The 18215-nt window shown below is 43.4% G+C and overlaps 1 protein-coding gene across 2 annotated transcripts in view; it reads left to right on the top strand.

Moving 5' to 3' along the window:
* The window catches only part of LOC134358935 (putative lysosomal acid lipase/cholesteryl ester hydrolase), a 64839-nt gene that overhangs the window by 36237 nt on the left and 10387 nt on the right, over window positions 1-18215 (top strand). For both annotated transcript variants that reach the window (XM_063071631.1, XM_063071632.1), the window contains exons 5-9: window positions 6853-6962; window positions 9218-9354; window positions 10396-10542; window positions 11113-11184; window positions 12516-12587. In XM_063071631.1, the coding sequence (XP_062927701.1) occupies window positions 6853-6962; window positions 9218-9354; window positions 10396-10542; window positions 11113-11184; window positions 12516-12587 (538 nt within the window). The remainder of the gene's footprint in view (window positions 1-6852; window positions 6963-9217; window positions 9355-10395; window positions 10543-11112; window positions 11185-12515; window positions 12588-18215) is intronic.

Raw genomic sequence — 18215 nt, forward strand, 5'->3', positions numbered from 1 at the left:
ATAAAGGAACAGCAATTATAATGGGTGACTTCAATCTACATATAGATTGGGTGAACCAAATTGGTAAGGGTGCTGAGGAAGAGGATTTCTTGGAATGTATGCGGGATGGTTTTTTGAACCAACATGTTGAGGAACCAACCAGAGAGCAGGCTATTCTAGACTGGGTATTGAGCAATGAGGAAGGGTTAGTTAGCAATCTTGTCGTGCGAGGCCCCTTGGGTAAGAGTGACCATAATATGGTGGAATTCTTCATTAAGATGGAGAGTGATATAGTTAATTCAGTAACAGAGGTTCTGAACTTAAAGAAGGGTAACTTTGAAGGTATGAGATGTGAATTAGCTAAGATAGACTGGCAAATGATACTTAAAGGGTTCTGTCTGTCTGTCTGTATTTTGTTTTACGGCGGTTGGCATCCAGCTTAATGGTGCATTACCGCCACCCTCTGCTCCAGAATGTGCACTAGACATATATTCTAAATCCCTTCACCCAATCACACACACACACACACACACACACACACACACACACACACACACACACACACACACACAAACCTACACTTCACCCTCCCATCTTTGACCATCCTAGTATCCTATTCCTGTTTATTCGTCATATTCTATAAAAAACCCCTGTACCCCTTAAAAACGCTAAAAATACCCGGACTTGTGCTCTCTCACCCATGCCCAGCGACCCTTTTAATGTGAATTCCTGCATCCCCAACTCCCTTAATTTATTTCTCATCATCTCTCTCTGTTGACGGTGGATATGCAATGGCAAGCATTTAAAGATCGTATGGATGAACTACAATAATTGTTCATCTCAGTTTGGCAAAAGAATAAACCAGGGAAGGTAGTGCACCTGTGGCTGACAAGGGAAATTAGGGATAGTATTAATTCCAAAGAAGAAACATACAAGTTAGCCAGAAAAAGTGGCACACCTGAGGACTGGGAGAAATTCGGAGTCCAGCAGAGGAGGACAAAGTGCTTAATTAGGAAAGAGAAAAAAGATTATGAGAGAAAGCTGGCAGGGAATATAAAAACTGACTGTAAAAGCTTTTGTAGATATGTGAAAAGAAAAAGATTGGTTAAGACAAATGTAGGACCCTTACAGTCAGAAACAGGTGAATTGATCATGGGGAACAAGGACATGACCAATTGAATAACTACTTTGGTTCTGTCTTCACTAAGGAAGACATAAATAATCTTCCGGAAATAGTAGGGGACCGAGGGTCTAGTGAGATGGAGGAACTTAGAGAAATACATGTTAGTAGGGAAGTGGTGTTAGGTAAATTGAAGGGATTAAAGGCAGTTAAATCCCCAGGGCCAGATGGTCTGCATTCCAGAGTGCTTAAGGAAGTGGCCCAAGAAGTAGTGGATGCATTAGTGATAATTTTTCAAAACTCTTCAGATTCTGGATTAGTTCCTGAGGATTGGAGGGTGGCTAATGTAACCCCACTTTTTAAAAAAGGAGGGAGAGAGAAACCAGAGAATTATAGACCGGTTAGCCTGACATCGGTGGTAGGGAAAGTGCTAGAGTCAGTTATCAAAGATGTGATAACTTCACATTTGGAAAGCGGTGAAATCATCGGACAAAGTCAGCATGGATTTGTGAAAGGAAAAATCATGTCTGACGAATCTCATAGAATTTTTTGAGGATGTAACTAGTAGAGTGGATAGGGGAGAACCAGTGGATGTGGTATATTTGGATTTTCAAAACGCTTTTGACAAGGTCCCACACAGGAGATTAGCGTGCAAACTTAATGCACACAGTATTGGGGGTATGGTATTGATGTGGATAGAGAATTGGTTGGCAGACAGGAAGCAAAGAGTGGGAATAAACGGGACCTTTTCAGAATGGCAGGCAGTGACTAGTAGGGTACCGCAAGGCTCAGTTCTGGGACCCCACTTGTTTACAATATATATTAATGACTTAGATGAGGGAATTAAATGCAGCATCTCCAAGTTTGAGGATGACACGAAGCTGGGCGGCAGTGTTAGCTGTGAGGAGGATGCCAAGAGGATGCAGGGTGATTTGGATAGCTTAGGTGAGTGGGCAAATTCATAGCAGATGCAATTTAATGTGGATAAATGTGAGGTTATCCACTTTGGTGGCAAGAACAAGAAAACAGATTATTATCTGAATGGTGGCCGATTAGGAAAAGGGAAGGTGCAACGAGATCTGGGTGTCATTGTACACCAGTCATTGAAAGTGGGCATGCGGGTACAGCAGGCGGTGAAAAAGGCGAATGGTATGCTGGCATTCATAGCAAGGGGATTCGAGTACAGGAGCAGTTGTACAAGGCCTTGGTGAGACCACACCTGGAGTATTGTGCTCAGGGGATCTCCCATCCACTGCTACCGCTCAGGGGATCTCCCATCCACTGCTACCAAACTTATAGTTCCCACATCTCGCACTTCCCGTTTCTACCTCCTACCCAAGATCCACAAACCTGCCTGTCCTGGCAGACCTATTGTCTCAGCTTGCTCCTGCCCCACCGAACTCATTTCTGCATACCTCGACACGGTTTTATACCCCCTTGTTCAATTCCTTCCTACCTATATTCGTGACACTTCTCACGCTCTTAAACTTTTCGATGATTTTAAGTTCCCTGGCCCCCACCGCTTTATTTTCACCATGGATGTCCAGTACCTATATACTTCCATCCCCTATCAGGAAGGTCTCAAAGCTCTCCGCTTCCTTTTGGATTCCAGACCTAATCAGTTCCCCTCTACCACCACTCTGCTCCATCTAGCAGAATTAGTCCTTACTCTTAATAATTTCTCCTTTGGCTCTTCCCACTTCCTCCAACTTCTCCGCAAACTAAAGGTGTAGCTATGGGCACCCGTATGGGTCCTAGCTATATCTGCATTTTTGTTGGCTTTGTGGAACAATCTATATTCCAAACCTATTCTGGTATCCGTCCCCCACTTTTCCTTCGCTACATCGACGACTGCTTTGGCGCTGCTTCCTGCACGTATGCTGAACTCGTTGATTTTATTAACTTTGCCTCCAACTTTCACCCTGCCTTCAAGTTTACCTGGTCCATTTCCGACACCTCCCTCCCCTTTCTAGATCTTTCTGTCTCTACCTCTGGAGACAGCTTATCTACTGATGTCTACTATAAGCCTACTGACTCTCACAGCTATCGGGACTATTCCTCTTCTCACCCTGTCTCTTGCAAAGATGCCATCCCCTTCTCGCAATTCCTCCGTCTCCGCCGCATCTGCTCTCAGGATGAGGCTTTTCATTCCAGGACAAGGGAGATGTCCTCCTTTTTTAAAGAAAGGGGCTTCCCTTCCTCCACCATCAACTCTGCTCTCAAACGCATCTCCCGCATTTCACGCACATCTGCTCTCACTCCATCATCCCGCCACCCCACTAGGAATAGGGTTCCCCTTGTCCTCACCTACCACCCCACCAGTCTCCGGGTCCAACATATAATTCTCCGTAACTTCCACCACCTCCAACAGGATCCTACCACTAAGCACATCTTTCCCTCCCCCTCTCTCTGCTTTCCACAGGGATCGCTCTCTACGCGACTCCCTTGTCCATTGGTCCCCCCCATCCCTCCCCACTGATCTCCCTCCTGGCACTTATCCTTGTAAGCAGAACAAGTGCTACACATGCCCTTACACTTCCTCCCTTACCACCATTCAGGGCCCCAGACAGTCCTTCCAGGTGAGGCGACACTTCACCTGTGAGTCGGCCGGGGTGATATACTGCGTCTGGTGCTCCCGATGTGGCCTTCTATATATTGGCGAGACCCGACGCAGACTGGGATACCGCTTTGCTGAACATCTACGCTCTGTCCGCCGGAGAAAGCAGGATCTCCCAGTGGCCACACATTTTAATTCCACATCCCATTCCCATTCTGACATGTCTATCCACGGCCTCCTCTACTGTAAAGAAGAAACCACACTCAGGTTGGAGGAACAACACCTTATATTCAGTCTGGGTAGCCTCCAACCTGATGGCATGAACATTGACTTCTCTAACTTCCTTTAATGCCCTACCTCACCCTTGTACCCCATCCATTATTTATTTATATACACATATTTTTTTTCTTTCTCTCACTCTCCTTTTTCTCCCTCTGTCCCTCTGACTATACCCCTTGCCCATCCTCTGGGTTCCCCCCGCCTTTTCCTTCTCCCTGGGCCTCCTGTCCCATGATCCTCTCATATCCCTTTTGCCAATCAACTGTCCAGCTCTTGGCTCCATCCCTCCCCCTCCTGTCTTCTCCTATCATTTTGGATCTCCCCCTCCCACTCCCACTTTCAAATCTCTTACTAGCTCTTCTTTCAATTAGTCCTGACAAAGGGTCTCGGTCTGAAACGTCGACTGTACCTCTTCCTAGCGATGCTGCCTGGCCATAGAGGGAGTAAAAAGAAGATTCACCAGATTGATTCCTGGGATGGCAGGACTTTCATATGATGAAAGACTGGATCGACTAGGCTTGTACTCTGGAATTTAGAAGATTGAGGGGTGACCTGATTGAAACGTATAAAATTCTAAAGGGATTGGCCAGGCTAGATGCAGGAAGATTGTTCCCAATGTTGGGGAAGTCCAGAACGAGGGGTCACAGTTTGAGGATAAAGGGGAAGCCTTTTAGGACCGAGATGAGGAAAAACTTCTTCACACAGGGAGTGGTGAATCTGTGGAATTCTCTGCCACAGGAAACAGTTGAGGCCAGTTCATTGGCTATATTTAAGAGGGAGTTAGATATGGCCCTTGTGGCTAAAGGGATCAGGGGGTATGGAGAGAAGGCAGATACAGGGTTCTGAGTTGGATGATCCACCATGATCGTACTGAATGGTGGTGCAGGCTCGAAGGGTCGAATGGCCTACTCCTGCACCTATTTTCTATGTTTCTAAAACCTAATGCAGTAGGAAGTGAAATCGTCCAGGAACTGAACGTGAAGCACCTGCGTGAGATTTTCAATGCAATGATAAAGTACGACTTTAATTTTGAAAGGGTACGTCGGTTTAGGGCATATTTGCAGGACGGTTTGAGTGCTTACAAAGAACTGTATGACAAAAAAATGCGCGAGGCAAAGCAGTCAAGCCTTCCACATCAGCCACAGCAGACGACGAACCTCGACTTTCGACATCGAGGCAGGCAGTCATAGGAGAAGATGAGCTGCCTGCCCTGATCGACGATGAGATGATACCTCAGTGTCCAACCACCCCAACCCCCAGGCCGCGGACAGATACCGATTCACGGAGAATGCAGCGATAGCCGGGAGGCACACAGCACATCTTTTAGAAAAAAGCCGAAATAAACATGCTAATTAATTAGGTGCTGCCTGGTCCGTAAATGTCGGCCCAGATCAGAGGCGATGCAGCCTCTGATCTGGGCTGACAATTACGTGCCAGGCGGCACCTAATTAATTAGTATGTTTATTTCAGCTTTTTTCTTGAAGATGTGCTGGATGCGTCCTGGCTGCCGCTGTACCCCTGCATGCTTCGCGGATCGGTATCGGTTCGCTGCCCAGAGGGTGGGGGCCACTGCACCACCCCAACCTGCGACGACTCAGCCTAACACACCATCATCAGTTTGCTCGATGTCCTCCCGATTCCCGTAAGTGATACTACACTGTACATACATTATTTCTACTTTATATCAGCTGTGTATTTTTACGTGTTATTTGGTATGATTCGGCAGCTTCATAGCCTAAGGGTTACTGGAGAGAGTGTTTTTGCCAACAGCGCTTGCGTGAGATTTTCGCTACGGAGATCTGTGCAGGCAATTGTTGTAGAGAAGTATTTCTAATTTATATAGGCTGTGTATTTATCATATCATTTCTGCTTTTACTATATGTTACTGTTATTTTAGGTTTTATGTGTTATTTGGCATGATTTGGTAGGTTATTTTTGGGTCTGCGAACACTCACAAATTTTTCCCATATAAATAAATGGTAATTGCTTCTTTGCTTTACAACATTCCGGCTTACGAACCGTTTCATAGGAATGCTCTACCTTCGGATGGCGGGGGAAACCTGTAATAAGATATTAATTCAGGAGTTGTGTCAGCACTACGAAATTTTACAAACTTTTAATTAGTTTTAATGGTACAAGATACTGTTTTGTCCTCTAAACAAAATTGACAAAGCTGCCAAGTCATTGATATAATTAAAAATGAGAAGGGTCTCAGCCCAAAACATTGACTGTTGTTCATTTCCATAGATGCTGCTTGACCTGCTCAGTTCCTCCCGCATTTTGTGCGTGTTGCTTTAGACTTCCAGCATCTGCATAATTTCTTGTGTTTATGATTTGCCTGCTTTAAATTTTTATAGCAAAAGAAACTTAGAAACATTGAAAACCTACAGCACAATACAGGCCCTTCGGCCCACAAAGCTGTGCCGAACATGTCCTTACCTGAGAAATTACCTAGGGTTACCCATAGCCCTCTATTATTCTGAGCTTCATATACCTGTCCAGTAGTCTCTTAAAAGTCACTATCATATCCGTCTTCACCACTCCATCACTGGCAGCCCATTTCATGCACTCACCACTCTCTGCTTAAAAAAAATCTTACCCCTGATATGTCCTCTGTACCTACTTCCAAACACCCTCTGTGTTTGACAAACTGTGCCCTCTCTTGCTAGCCATTTCAGCCCTGGGAAAAAGCCTCTGACTATCCACACGATCAATGCCTCTCATCGACTTATACACCTCTATCAGGTCACCTCTCATCCTCCGTCGCTCCAAGGAGAAAAGGCCGAGTTCACTCAGCCTATTCTCATAAGGCATGCTCCCCAATCCAGGCACCATCCTTGTAAATCTCCTCTGCAAAGAAGAGTGAATATATTTATGTGTATTATGGATGATATTGGGTTGTGTTTTTTATTTAAAGCTTTGATGAGATGGCCACCAAAGACTTACCAGCAGTGCTAAACTTCATCCTTGCGAAGACTAACCAAGAACAGTTGTACTATGTTGGTCATTCTCAGGGGACAACAATTGGTAAGTCAGGTGTTCAAATTCATCAATGTAATTTGTCTTCATTTGAGTTTTTTTTTAATGTGCTAAGTAGCACAAGATAAGATTGAATCAGTTAAGTTTTTTTTTAAAAAGTAAAGCTGACTTTATAATGGAAGTTGCATTGCCCATATTTATCAAAACTGTTGTAATCTTGAGCTCATTAGTCCAATTTTGAGTTGAGCAATGTGGTTCCTTCAGTCCTGCTGACAAAAAGATATACGCCTTGACAACAAACCAATTTAACAAAAAAAGCACCAGAGATGATGGTAATTTCATATAAAAATACAAAATGCTGGGGAGGCTCAGCAGGTCAGACAACATCCTTGGAGAGAAAAACCAAGCATTACCTGTTTGTTTTGCCCTGACTTAGTTTGAATTGTAAGCTGTCAGTACCAAAAACATTTTCTGAAGCATTCAAATTATCTTAAAGCTTAAAAATACCAAACTTGTAAGTTAACAGATGAAAAGAGCTTAAAATATTTAAAAGGAGAAACACTTCAAAATGCACAAATTTTTTTTAAAAATTCAAGCAATTTTATAAATAAAAGTTGACAAATGCTATTTTAGAATAAAAGTCACTTGGAGGCCCTCACAGGCCCCCTTTCTCGTTCAATCCAGTTGCAACTCCTACCTGGTCTCTCTGTTCCTATCTCTTACAATAAGATAAATGTTAATTCAAGATTATTCATCTCCTCCATTTAGGACAACTGTAGATTAATTTTTCATTGCGTTCCATGAAATCTTGCCACCATTGGTATGCTAGTTTATAATGATCATGGGGTACCTTTACTTCCTGCTGTGACATAGAGACAATGTGACGTGTACAGTTCATGTGAAGGAGACATTTTGGCACGTTAGTTATTGCTGCTGCCTTAGCTCTAGGGACTTTGGTTCGATCCTGACCTCAGAACTGTCTCTGTGGAGTGGGCAGGTTATCCCTTTGGGTTTCCAGTTACTTCACGTTCTAATGACATGCTGTCCAATTAATTGGCCACACGAAATGAAAATGTGTAGGTCCAGGAAATGTAGTGACACTATTAATACTTGCCATTATAGTGATGAAAATCTGCGAGGGCTATGCAAATACACAATTGTGTACCAAATTCCAGCAAGTGATTTTTCATTTCTATCGGAAATGAGTGGAAATGAGGTTGCTCAGTGGGCAGCCATCATGGATCCTGTGGGCCTCCTTCGGTTTTGTGAGAAGCAATTGAGTTAGTTAGTGGGTACAAGAAAGCTCCTGTTGTTCACACTGCTCACCCTTTGAAATAAACCTTGGTGGAGTTAGTCCTGAAAATAAATGCGTATGTGTCATGAGTATTATCTAAGCCCATATGAATATCTTTTTGTTTATTTAGAGTAGTGGTCCCCAACCTCCGGGCCGCAGACCGATATATTGCCGTGAAGAATGTAGTGGTGCAGTGGTAGTCGGAACGCACCCAGCACATCTTTAAGAAAAAAGCCGAAATAAACAAGCTAATTAATTAGGTGCCACCCGCACGTAAATGTTGGCCCAGATCAGAGGGACATCTGCAAAAACCAATGTGTTTATACAAACTGAACAACCAATCACAAGCTATGAAGTAAAATGTTCTATCTTTACTCATTTTTGCAGAGTATGAACATGCATGTCTTTGGGATTAAAATGGAAACAAAAATATATTTTAAATTTGAAATAAAATTTATTCTAATTATTTTCAGTAAGTGTTGGATTTTGAAATAGTTTTGAAGGGCTGAGAACGAACACATACAAAACTGGAATGTTTAAAGTGAAAGATTATTAAGATGCTTTAGCACACCAGTATAGTTCAGTTCCCCACTGTTCTTGACATGCCAGACTGCCAGTGCTCCGATCTTCAATCCACTTCAACGTTCCAGGGTCCGTCACATGACATTTCAGATCTCTTTTGCTCAGTGTCCCAACAGTCTGAATTCTTGAAGCATCCAACATTTGCCTCTAACTACTGCTCCCAACTCGCCATCCCCACTGTTCCCAATTGGCCCTGACGATCAACAATGCTTACTCTAAATGTTCATGACTGATGAGCATTTGCACTTGCTGTCAGATTCCTTCCATTATAATGATGACTGCCAATAGCTTCATGGAAAATTCTGCAACTACATGCTTTTCTTAAACCATAAATGGTTTGATTTTTTTTTTGTTGATTTCTCAGATGTAGGAGAGTTTTAATGATGACCTTCAGCTTCCCCATAACATTCTTTTCTCCTTCCATCAGGTTTCATAGCCTTTTCTACAATGCCAGAGCTAGCAAAGAAAATTAAGTTATTTTTTGGCCTGGCTCCTGTTGCAACAGTTAAATATGCTACCAGCCCACTGGTAAAACTCGGTCTTCTTCCGGAGTTTTTAATCAAAGTAAGTGCCTGCTTTTTATCCTGATAACCATATTTGAATTGGGAAGAGAGGCAATTTAACTGTAGGGTTTGGAATGTATGTTGAAATTTTTGAAGCAATGGAACTTTCTATTCCATGGGTTTGCTGGAGAAAGGGGGAGGTCACTATTTGACTACAGCAGCAGATAACTGAGTAAAGCTGCTCAACTTCATTATTTGGTCTTCAGTTGATGTGATGCACATGACTTGATGATTGTGATTAAATTATGCTTTGAGTTTGTAGTCATGCAGCACGGAAATAGGCCCTTCGGCTTACGGCATCCACACTCGCCATCGAGCACAAATCATACACGAATCCTATTGATCTGTGTTTCCATTCGCATCCCTAACATCTTCTCCAACTCTTCTGCCATCACCCAACTACATTGTAGAGTAGCCACTTAACATACCCACCAGCACAATTTTGGCATGGTTCCTGTGACGCGCCAGCCTTTAAAGGCATGGAAGGGAGTTGGTGGGTTTGTAGCTGGGAGGTCTTAGTTGCAGGTTCCCAACAAACACTGCTTAAAAACAAATATCTAGTTATTGGCCATAAAACACCTCCTCTAAATGTGCCCCTGCACTGCGCTGACATTACTTTCGGTTCGATGATGGTAGTTTGTGTGAAAAGAAAGGTGAATCATTCATTAACCCAAGCGATTCTGCAGATGCTGGAAAGCCAGAGCAACACACAGAATGTTGGAGGGACTCAGCAGGTCAGGCAGCATCTGTGGAGGGGAATGAACCGTTGGGACAAGACCCTTCATTCAGCATTTTTTATGCATCATTTATTATGGTTTTCTGATTCATTGGAATATGTCTCTAAATTTTGTAAACTTGCTGAGCATTCAAACTACTAAACAAGCTTGCATCGATCAACTTCCACTTGTTTTTTCAGGGCATCATTCCAGAGTTGTTACGGATAATCGGGAGAACTTCCCCGGTAGAAATCTGTTACTACCATTGAAGTATTTAGGTTTTGCCTAACTTGTTAGTGACTCTCTTTTGGCATTGTTGTTTTTAGGATATGTTTGGGAGAAAGGATTTCCTTCCACAGACCAAGGCAATAACGTGGCTTGCTACACACGTGTGTAACCAAGTCTTGATTGAGGAGCTGTGTGGCAATGTATTCTTCATAATAAGTGGATTCAATACAAAGAACCTTAACATTGTAAGCATAACAGAAATTTGAATGCTGGAAGAAATGTTGAGAATGTGTACGAAAAAAAGTCTATTTCTATTACTTGGATTTTACTATTAAAGACTAATAATCCAACGGGCTCAGAACTTCGCTGGTCCAGCAGATTTTTTGGACTGTTGCATGCTATTGCTATAACTATTCCATCCCAATTTAAATTCACTGGTTTTGGATATGATGTAGCATTATCAATTTTTTCTAGTGAACTTCGTCTAGTTTTAAAAAGTTCATGAACAAGAGCCCCAGTGAGTGCAAGTGGAATGTAAGCAGTGATTTTTGTAAGACTGTCCAATAGTAATGGTGTGGCAATCAGTGCTGCTTCAGGGACCTGACTTCAATAGTGAATTAAGGTACTGACTCTGTGGAATTTGCAACAGTACCTCCCCTTTTTTGAAAATAAAAACATACAAGGCGCAGTCTGTCCTAATCTGGAATCACAGCGTATTTCAGATACATTTGGACTCTTTGTTTCTATAATTGTAGTTAAAAGTATTGCATCCAATATGTTTAGTGATTCACTTTTCTATAATTGATGCTTTGCAGAGCCGAATTCCAGTCTATTCAGCCCATTGTCCAGCTGGAACCTCTATACAAAATGTTCTCCACTGGAGCCAGGTACTAACTCTGAATGTGTCATCAATATCCTCATTTGTTATAAATATTGCCATTTAAAGACGAGTGTCGAGAAATTCAGTGTTGCTTGAATAAATGCTACCGTGGATGGACAATGGGAGGCTGCAGAAGTTTTCCCCTGTGGAGGTCTCCAGTAGCAAAGTTTTGCTATCATGAGTACCCGTCTATCCTGGATAACTAGAGCAAATTTCATTGTGGAGTGTTGAGGGAGGTGATTGACCACTGCGAGGACCATGTCTGCGGTGTAGTGGTTAGCAGGCGGACTAGTTCAGTTTGGCCCTGAAATCCCCATTATCAGGGAAGAGAGTTTTCAGCCAGGTTGTTTCATTCTTGTGAGAGCACTAAGCACAGTAGAGACTATCACAGTGTAGTGCTGAAGATCTATGTCCAGAATTAGCTACACTCTAGCAGAGTTGTTTCAACACAGATAGCATGCACCCAAGAATGTGGAATATTACTGAAGTAAGTCCCTTGAACAAAAAGTGGGGCAGATCAGTTTGGTTAAATCGCTTCAATTATCATTAAAATGATAGTGGTATCAAGTGATACGACATTTGTTCATCAATAAACTACTCACCATTTTGGGTTTTTACCAGTTCTGTGGCTTGACAACTTATCGCAGACTTGCTTCAAACATGGACCAATGAGTGAAGGTCCAAAGGTTTTGGGCAAAACTAACTGGGCATCTAGGCACTGGATTGGTGAAGCCTTGCACTGGCAAGGCCCGTTTTGGTGTTTGATCTTCTGCTGCAAATGTCACCTGCAGCTCTGGACTAAGGCCCAACTGATGTACTGTAGCTTTGCACATTTTGAACATCAACAATATGCCACCTGGTTCCAGGTCATTTTGAAAGGATGAGGAAGCTGGGGCCTGAGTCTCAGGGGTGCTGCAGGATTGGGGATGATTAGGAGGCTGAATAGAGATTGGGAAGGGAATGACCAGGGAAGACAGTGGAATGCAGGATTGGAGTGGGAAGGTGTTGAGGGTTATTGTTGCTGCAAGTGTGAAAGCTGAGTGATGACCTTACCTGGCAGTCCTCCCAGTCCTGTGCTGTGAAGACTACATCGTCCTCGGAAACCCGCGGGGAAAGGTATCAGTACCTTGTCAGCCTGGATTGGGCAGTGTTTGGTGGTGCAGAACTGGAGAAATTTCCAAGGGGAAGCTAAATTTCACAGAAAAGATAGTTAATGGTTTCAATTTGCATGAGATAAGCAGATTGCGCATTTGAAGTTTCTGGCAACTGGTGTACACTTGTGCACTGTATTAGTTGGGTGAGAAATGATTTTTTGATCATGCAATGTTTGTTTTCCAGAACATAAGAACAGGACGCTTTCAGGCTTTTGATTGGGGTTCCGATGATGAGAATATGGCTCACTATAATGAGGTACTGTACAGGAAATCGCCCATTGAGGGAAATTGGTTTCTTTTGATAGGTTGTATTCTGTGTATCCTGCAAGCTGGTTCTGATATTTTATATCATCGCTGGACTTTAGATTTATAACAATGACAATATCCTTGCCAGTATTATGCTCCGAAATTGATAGAAGTCAGGATTTCCACAAGAGCATGTTTGAACCCAGAGATCCCAGAAGTGTTGTACTGACCAACGTGCCTCCACCGACTGCCACATCATGACAACTCATTGAATTGATACTGATTTCTGTTATTTACAAATTGATTAGTCTGGAAATTTCACACGCGTAATGCTGTTTCTCATCCTCCTGTATTTATGCACTTGAATGCTTGTGGAGAGGGGGTGAGGTGGATTTGATGAATGAAAAGCATCAGCTCCCTGTGAATTTGGACCACTTCCAGCCTTCCATCTGCCCTGCAACACCAACATCATTTGTGGCAGGGTTATTGTGTCATCATTTCCCATATAACATTTCTTTCAATTATACACTGCATACTCAGTGGCCATGTTACTAGGTGCAGGAGTGTAGTCTTCTGTTTCCATAGTCCATCCACTTCAAGGTTCAACATGTGTGTTTAGAGATGCTCTTTAGCGCACCATTGTTGTAATGTGTCACCTTCCTGTTAGCATGGCCCAGTCAGGCCATTCTCTGCTGACCTCTCTCATTTAACAAGGTGTTTTCGCCCACAGAACTATCACTCACTATGTTTTGTTGCTTTCACACCATTCTCTGTAAACTCCAGAGACTGTTATGCGTGAAAACCCCAGATCCGCAGTTTCTGAGAATCTCTAACTACCCCTTCTGGCACTAACAATCATTCCACTGTCAAAGTCACTTGGATCACATTTGTTCCTCATTCTGATGTTTGGTCTGAACAACAACTGAACCTCTTGACCATGTCTGCATGCTTTTATGCATTGAGTTGCTACCATGTGATTGGCTGATTAGTTATTTGCATTAATGAGCAGGTGTATCTAACAAAGTGGCCAATTTGATTCCATGTGCAAAAAAATTTATTTCCATCTGGGAGAGCTTCTTAGAACCTCAACTCGAGACCTTCAAGATTGAAATCATTTACCTTTAAGTCCTTCAGCCTTGTCTATACCCCTGCATCAAAACTACACCTATGCCAAAACTATGCCACTTGATCTCCAAACAGCCCATTGATCTGAGCGTCTACCATTGTTGTTGATTCCAGTTTCCCATTCCCATCCCAGTCTCCGAATTCTTTGACTTGATTTCTGATATCCAACAATCCAAGCCCAACCTTGAGAATGGATACCTGTAAGCCATATATATCCCGAAAGAGCGAACCTGTGGTATGTCAAATACCGGGTGAAATGTGAAGTCTTTGGGTATCTGCAAGTCTTTGTCTTTGCTATTGTTTTGCTCAGGCATGAGTGCTCGGTGTTGGTGCTGATGCTCGATTTTTTTTGCCAGTGGAGGGAGGGAGATGGTGCTTGCTGCCACTTACGCACGGGAGGGAGGAGCTGGGGGGGTTCTTTGGGGTTCTAACATTTAATTGTCGTTCATTCTTTGGGGCCTGATACTCAATAGGATAGCACCAACTGTAGATAAGAGGATCATAAGAAGATCCTGGCAAGTCAACAACAAGCCAACTGCTCAACCTTACACAATATATCGAAGATGGTTTCGAACAGGAAATTAGAAATGTGTGCAATAAAGGAACAGCAGTTATAAAGGGTGACTTCAATCTACATGTAGATTGGGTGAACCAAATTGGTAAGTGTGCTGAGGAAGAGGATTTCTTGGAATGTATGCGAGATGGTGTTTTGAACCAACATGTCAAGGAACCAACTCGAGAGCAGGCTATTCTAGACTGGGTATTGAGCAATGAGGAAGGGTTAATTAGCAATCTTGTCGTGAGAGGCCCCTTGGGTAAGAGTGACCATAATATGGTGGAATTCTTCATTAAGATGGAGAGTGACATAGTTAATTCAGAAACAAAGGTTCTGAACTTAAAGAAGGGTAACTTTGAAGGTATGAGACGTGAATTAGCTAAGATAGACTGGCAAATGACACTTAAAGGGTTGACGGTGGATATGCAATGGCAAGCATTTAAAGATCGCATGGATGAACTACAACAATTGTTCATCCCAGTTTGGCAAAAGAATAAATCAAGGAAGGTAGTGCACCCGTGGCTGACGAGGGAAATTAGGGATAGTATCAATTCCAAAGAAGAAGCATACAAATTAGCCAGAAAAAGTGGCTCACCTGAGGACTGGGAGAAATTCAGAGTCCAGCAGAAGAGGACAAAGGGCATAATTAGGAAGGGGAGAAAAGATTGAGAGAAAACTGGCAGGGAACATAAAAACTGACTGTAAAAGCTTTTATAGATATGTGAAAAGAAGAGCATTGGTTAAGACAAATGTCGGTCCCCTACAGACAGAAATGGGTGAATTGATCATGGAGAACAAGGACATGGCAGACCAGTTGAGTAACTACTGTGGTTCTGTCTTCACTAAGGAGGACAGAAATAATCTTCCGGAAATAGTAAGGGACAGAGGGTCCAGTGAGATGGAGGAACTGAGGGAAATACATGTTAGTAGGGAAGTGGTGTTAGGTAAATTGAAGGGACTAAAGGCAGATAAATCCCCAGGGCCAGATGGTCTGCATCCCAGAGTGCTTAAGGAAGTGGCCCAAGAAATAGTGGATGCATTAGTGATAATTTTTCAAAACTCTTCAGATTCTGGATTAGTTCCTGAGGATTGGAGAGTGGCTAATGTAACCCCACTTTTTAAAAAAAGGAGGGAGAGAGAAACCAGGGAATTATAGACCAGTAAGCCTGACATCGGTGGTGGGGAAAATGCTAGAGTCAGTTATCAAAGATGTGATAACTTCACATTTGGAAAGCGGTGAAATCATCGGACAAAGTTAGCATGGATTTGTGAAAGGAAAATCATGTCTGACAAATCTCATAGAATTTTTTGAGGATGTAACTAGTAGAGTGAATAAGGGAGAACCAGTGGATGTGGTATATTTGGATCTTCAAAAGACTTTTGATAAGGTCCTACACAGGAGATTAGTGTGCAAACTTAATGCACACAGTATTGGGGGTATGGTATTGATGTGGACAGAGAATTGGTTGGCAGACAGGAAGCAAAGAGTGGGAATAAATGGGACCTTTTCAGAATGGCAGGCAGTGACTAGTGGGGTACCGCAAGGCTCAGTGCTGGGACCCCTGTTGTTTACAATATATATTAATGACTTGGATGAGGGAATTAAATGCAGCATCTCCAAGTTTGCGGATGACACGAAGCTGTGCGGCAGTGTTAGCTGTGAGGAGGATGCTAAGAGGATGCAGGGTGACTTGGATGGGTTAGGTGAGTGGGCAAATTCATGGCAGATGCAATTTAATGTGGATAAATGTGAGGTTATCCACTTTGGTGGCAAAAACAGGAAAGCAGATTATTATCTGAATGGTGGCTGATTAGGAAAATGGGAGGTGCAACGAGACCTGGGTGTCATTATACACCAGTCATTGAAAGTGGGCATGCAGGTACAGGAGGCGGTGAAAAAGGCGAATGGTATGCTGGCATTCATAGCAAGAGGATTCGAGTACAGGAGCAGGGAGGCACTACTGCAGTTGTACAAGGCCTTGGTGAGACCACACCTGGAGTATTGTGTGCAGTTTTGGTCCCCTAATCTGAGGAAAGACATCCTTGCCATAGAGGGAGTACAAAGCAGGTTCACCAGATTGATTCCTGGGATGGCAGGACTTTCATATGATGAAAGACTGGATCAACTAGGCTTATACTCATTGGAATTTAGAAGATTGAAGGGGGATCTTATTGAAACATATAAAATCCCAAAGGGATTGAACAGGCTAGATGCAGGAAGATTGTTCCCGATGTTGGGGAAGTCCAGAACGAGGGGTCACAGTTTGAGGATAAAGGGGAAGCCTTTTAGGACCGAGATTAGGAAAAACTTCTTCACACAGGGAGTGGTGAATCTGTGGAATTCCCTGCCACAGGAAACAGTTGAGGCCAGTTCATTGGCTATATTTAAGAGGGAGTTAGATATTCCCCTTGTGGCTAAAGGGATCGGGGGTATGGAGGGAAGGCTGGTACAGGGTTCTGAGTTGGATGATCAGCCATGATCATACTGAATGGCGGTGCAGGCTCGAAGGGCCGAATGGCCTACTCCTGCACCTATTTTCTATGTTTCTATGGTAACAGGTGCTGTTTTTGTAAACTTGTCAGCAGCTTACGATACAGTGAACCATAGACGTCTCCTCTGCAAGATCCTAGAGATGACAAAAGATACTCACTTAACAGAGCTGTTAGAAAGCATGCTTCAGAATCGCCGGTTCTATGTTGAACTAGGTGGGAAGCGTAGCAGGTGACATATTCAGAAGAATGGTCTTCCTCAGGGAAGTGTGCTTTCACCGCTGTTGTACAACATCTACACGAATGACCAACCTATAGATGATGTCACACGCCGTTTTATATATGCTGATGACTTATGCATCACTACCCAAAGCACTGATTTTAACACAGTGGAGAAAATGCTTTCTGAGGCCTTGGAGGGACTAACATCCTACTATGAAGAAAACCACCTCCGGGCAAACCCATCAAAGATGCAAGTTTGTGCATTCTACCTCAGGAACCGTGAAGCCAAACGTCAGCTTAAAGTAACCTGGTGTGGAGCAACACTGAGGCATTGCGAGCATCCGATCTACTTAGGAGTCACCCTTGACAGATGCCTCACTTTCAAGAACCACATCAATAAGACAAAGACAAAAGTGAGCGGACGAAACAACATCCTGCCTAAGCTCACTAACACAAAATGGGGAGCAAGCTCGAAAACATAGCAAAGAGCAAGTGCACTGGCTCGCAATTCCACTGCTGAATATGTCTGCCCTGCATTGGAAAGATCTACTCATGCTAAGAAGATGGATGTCATTCTGAATGCAAGCTGCTGACTTATCACCGGTTGTTTAAAACCTACAAACACCAACAGCCTATATATCCTGGTGGGTATCACTCCCCCTGATATAAGAAGAACGGTAGCCAGCAAGAAAGAACAACTCCATCAAACATCAGATGGGAGGCACCCTCTACATGGTCATACACCTACACCCAGCTGCCTAAAGTCAAGGAAGAGTTTCATTAACAGTCTTGCTTCGTTACAATCAATTCCATCTGAAGCCCGCATCGCCTTGTGGAAAGACCGGCTCGCCAGTCTCAAACAACCCCCAACGATGGGAATTCCACCAGATGAAAGTCTTCCCCCAGGAGCTCATTGCAACTGGGCAACCTGGAAGTGCCTTAACACAGGGGTCCCCAACCTTTTTCGCACTGCGGACCGGTTTCATATTGTCAATATTCTTGCTGACCAGCTGACTGGCGGGGCGTGGGGGGGGTGGTAGGGGTTGTCAACGGACGAGAGTAGCAGTCAAATACGCTGGGTTTCCCCGAGAAAGACTATAATGACCATGAAGCCTTGCGCGGGCACCAGTGCGCATGCGTATACGATTTTTTTCTTCAAATCGTTTTTGGCGATTCTGTTGGGGGGAGGGGTGTTAATCACGACCGGAATATAGATGATAATTAGCTAATACACTCAATTTCGTT

This window comes from Mobula hypostoma, chromosome 19 (assembly GCF_963921235.1).
Source record: "Mobula hypostoma chromosome 19, sMobHyp1.1, whole genome shotgun sequence".
NCBI classification, from domain to species: Eukaryota; Metazoa; Chordata; class Chondrichthyes; order Myliobatiformes; family Myliobatidae; genus Mobula; species Mobula hypostoma.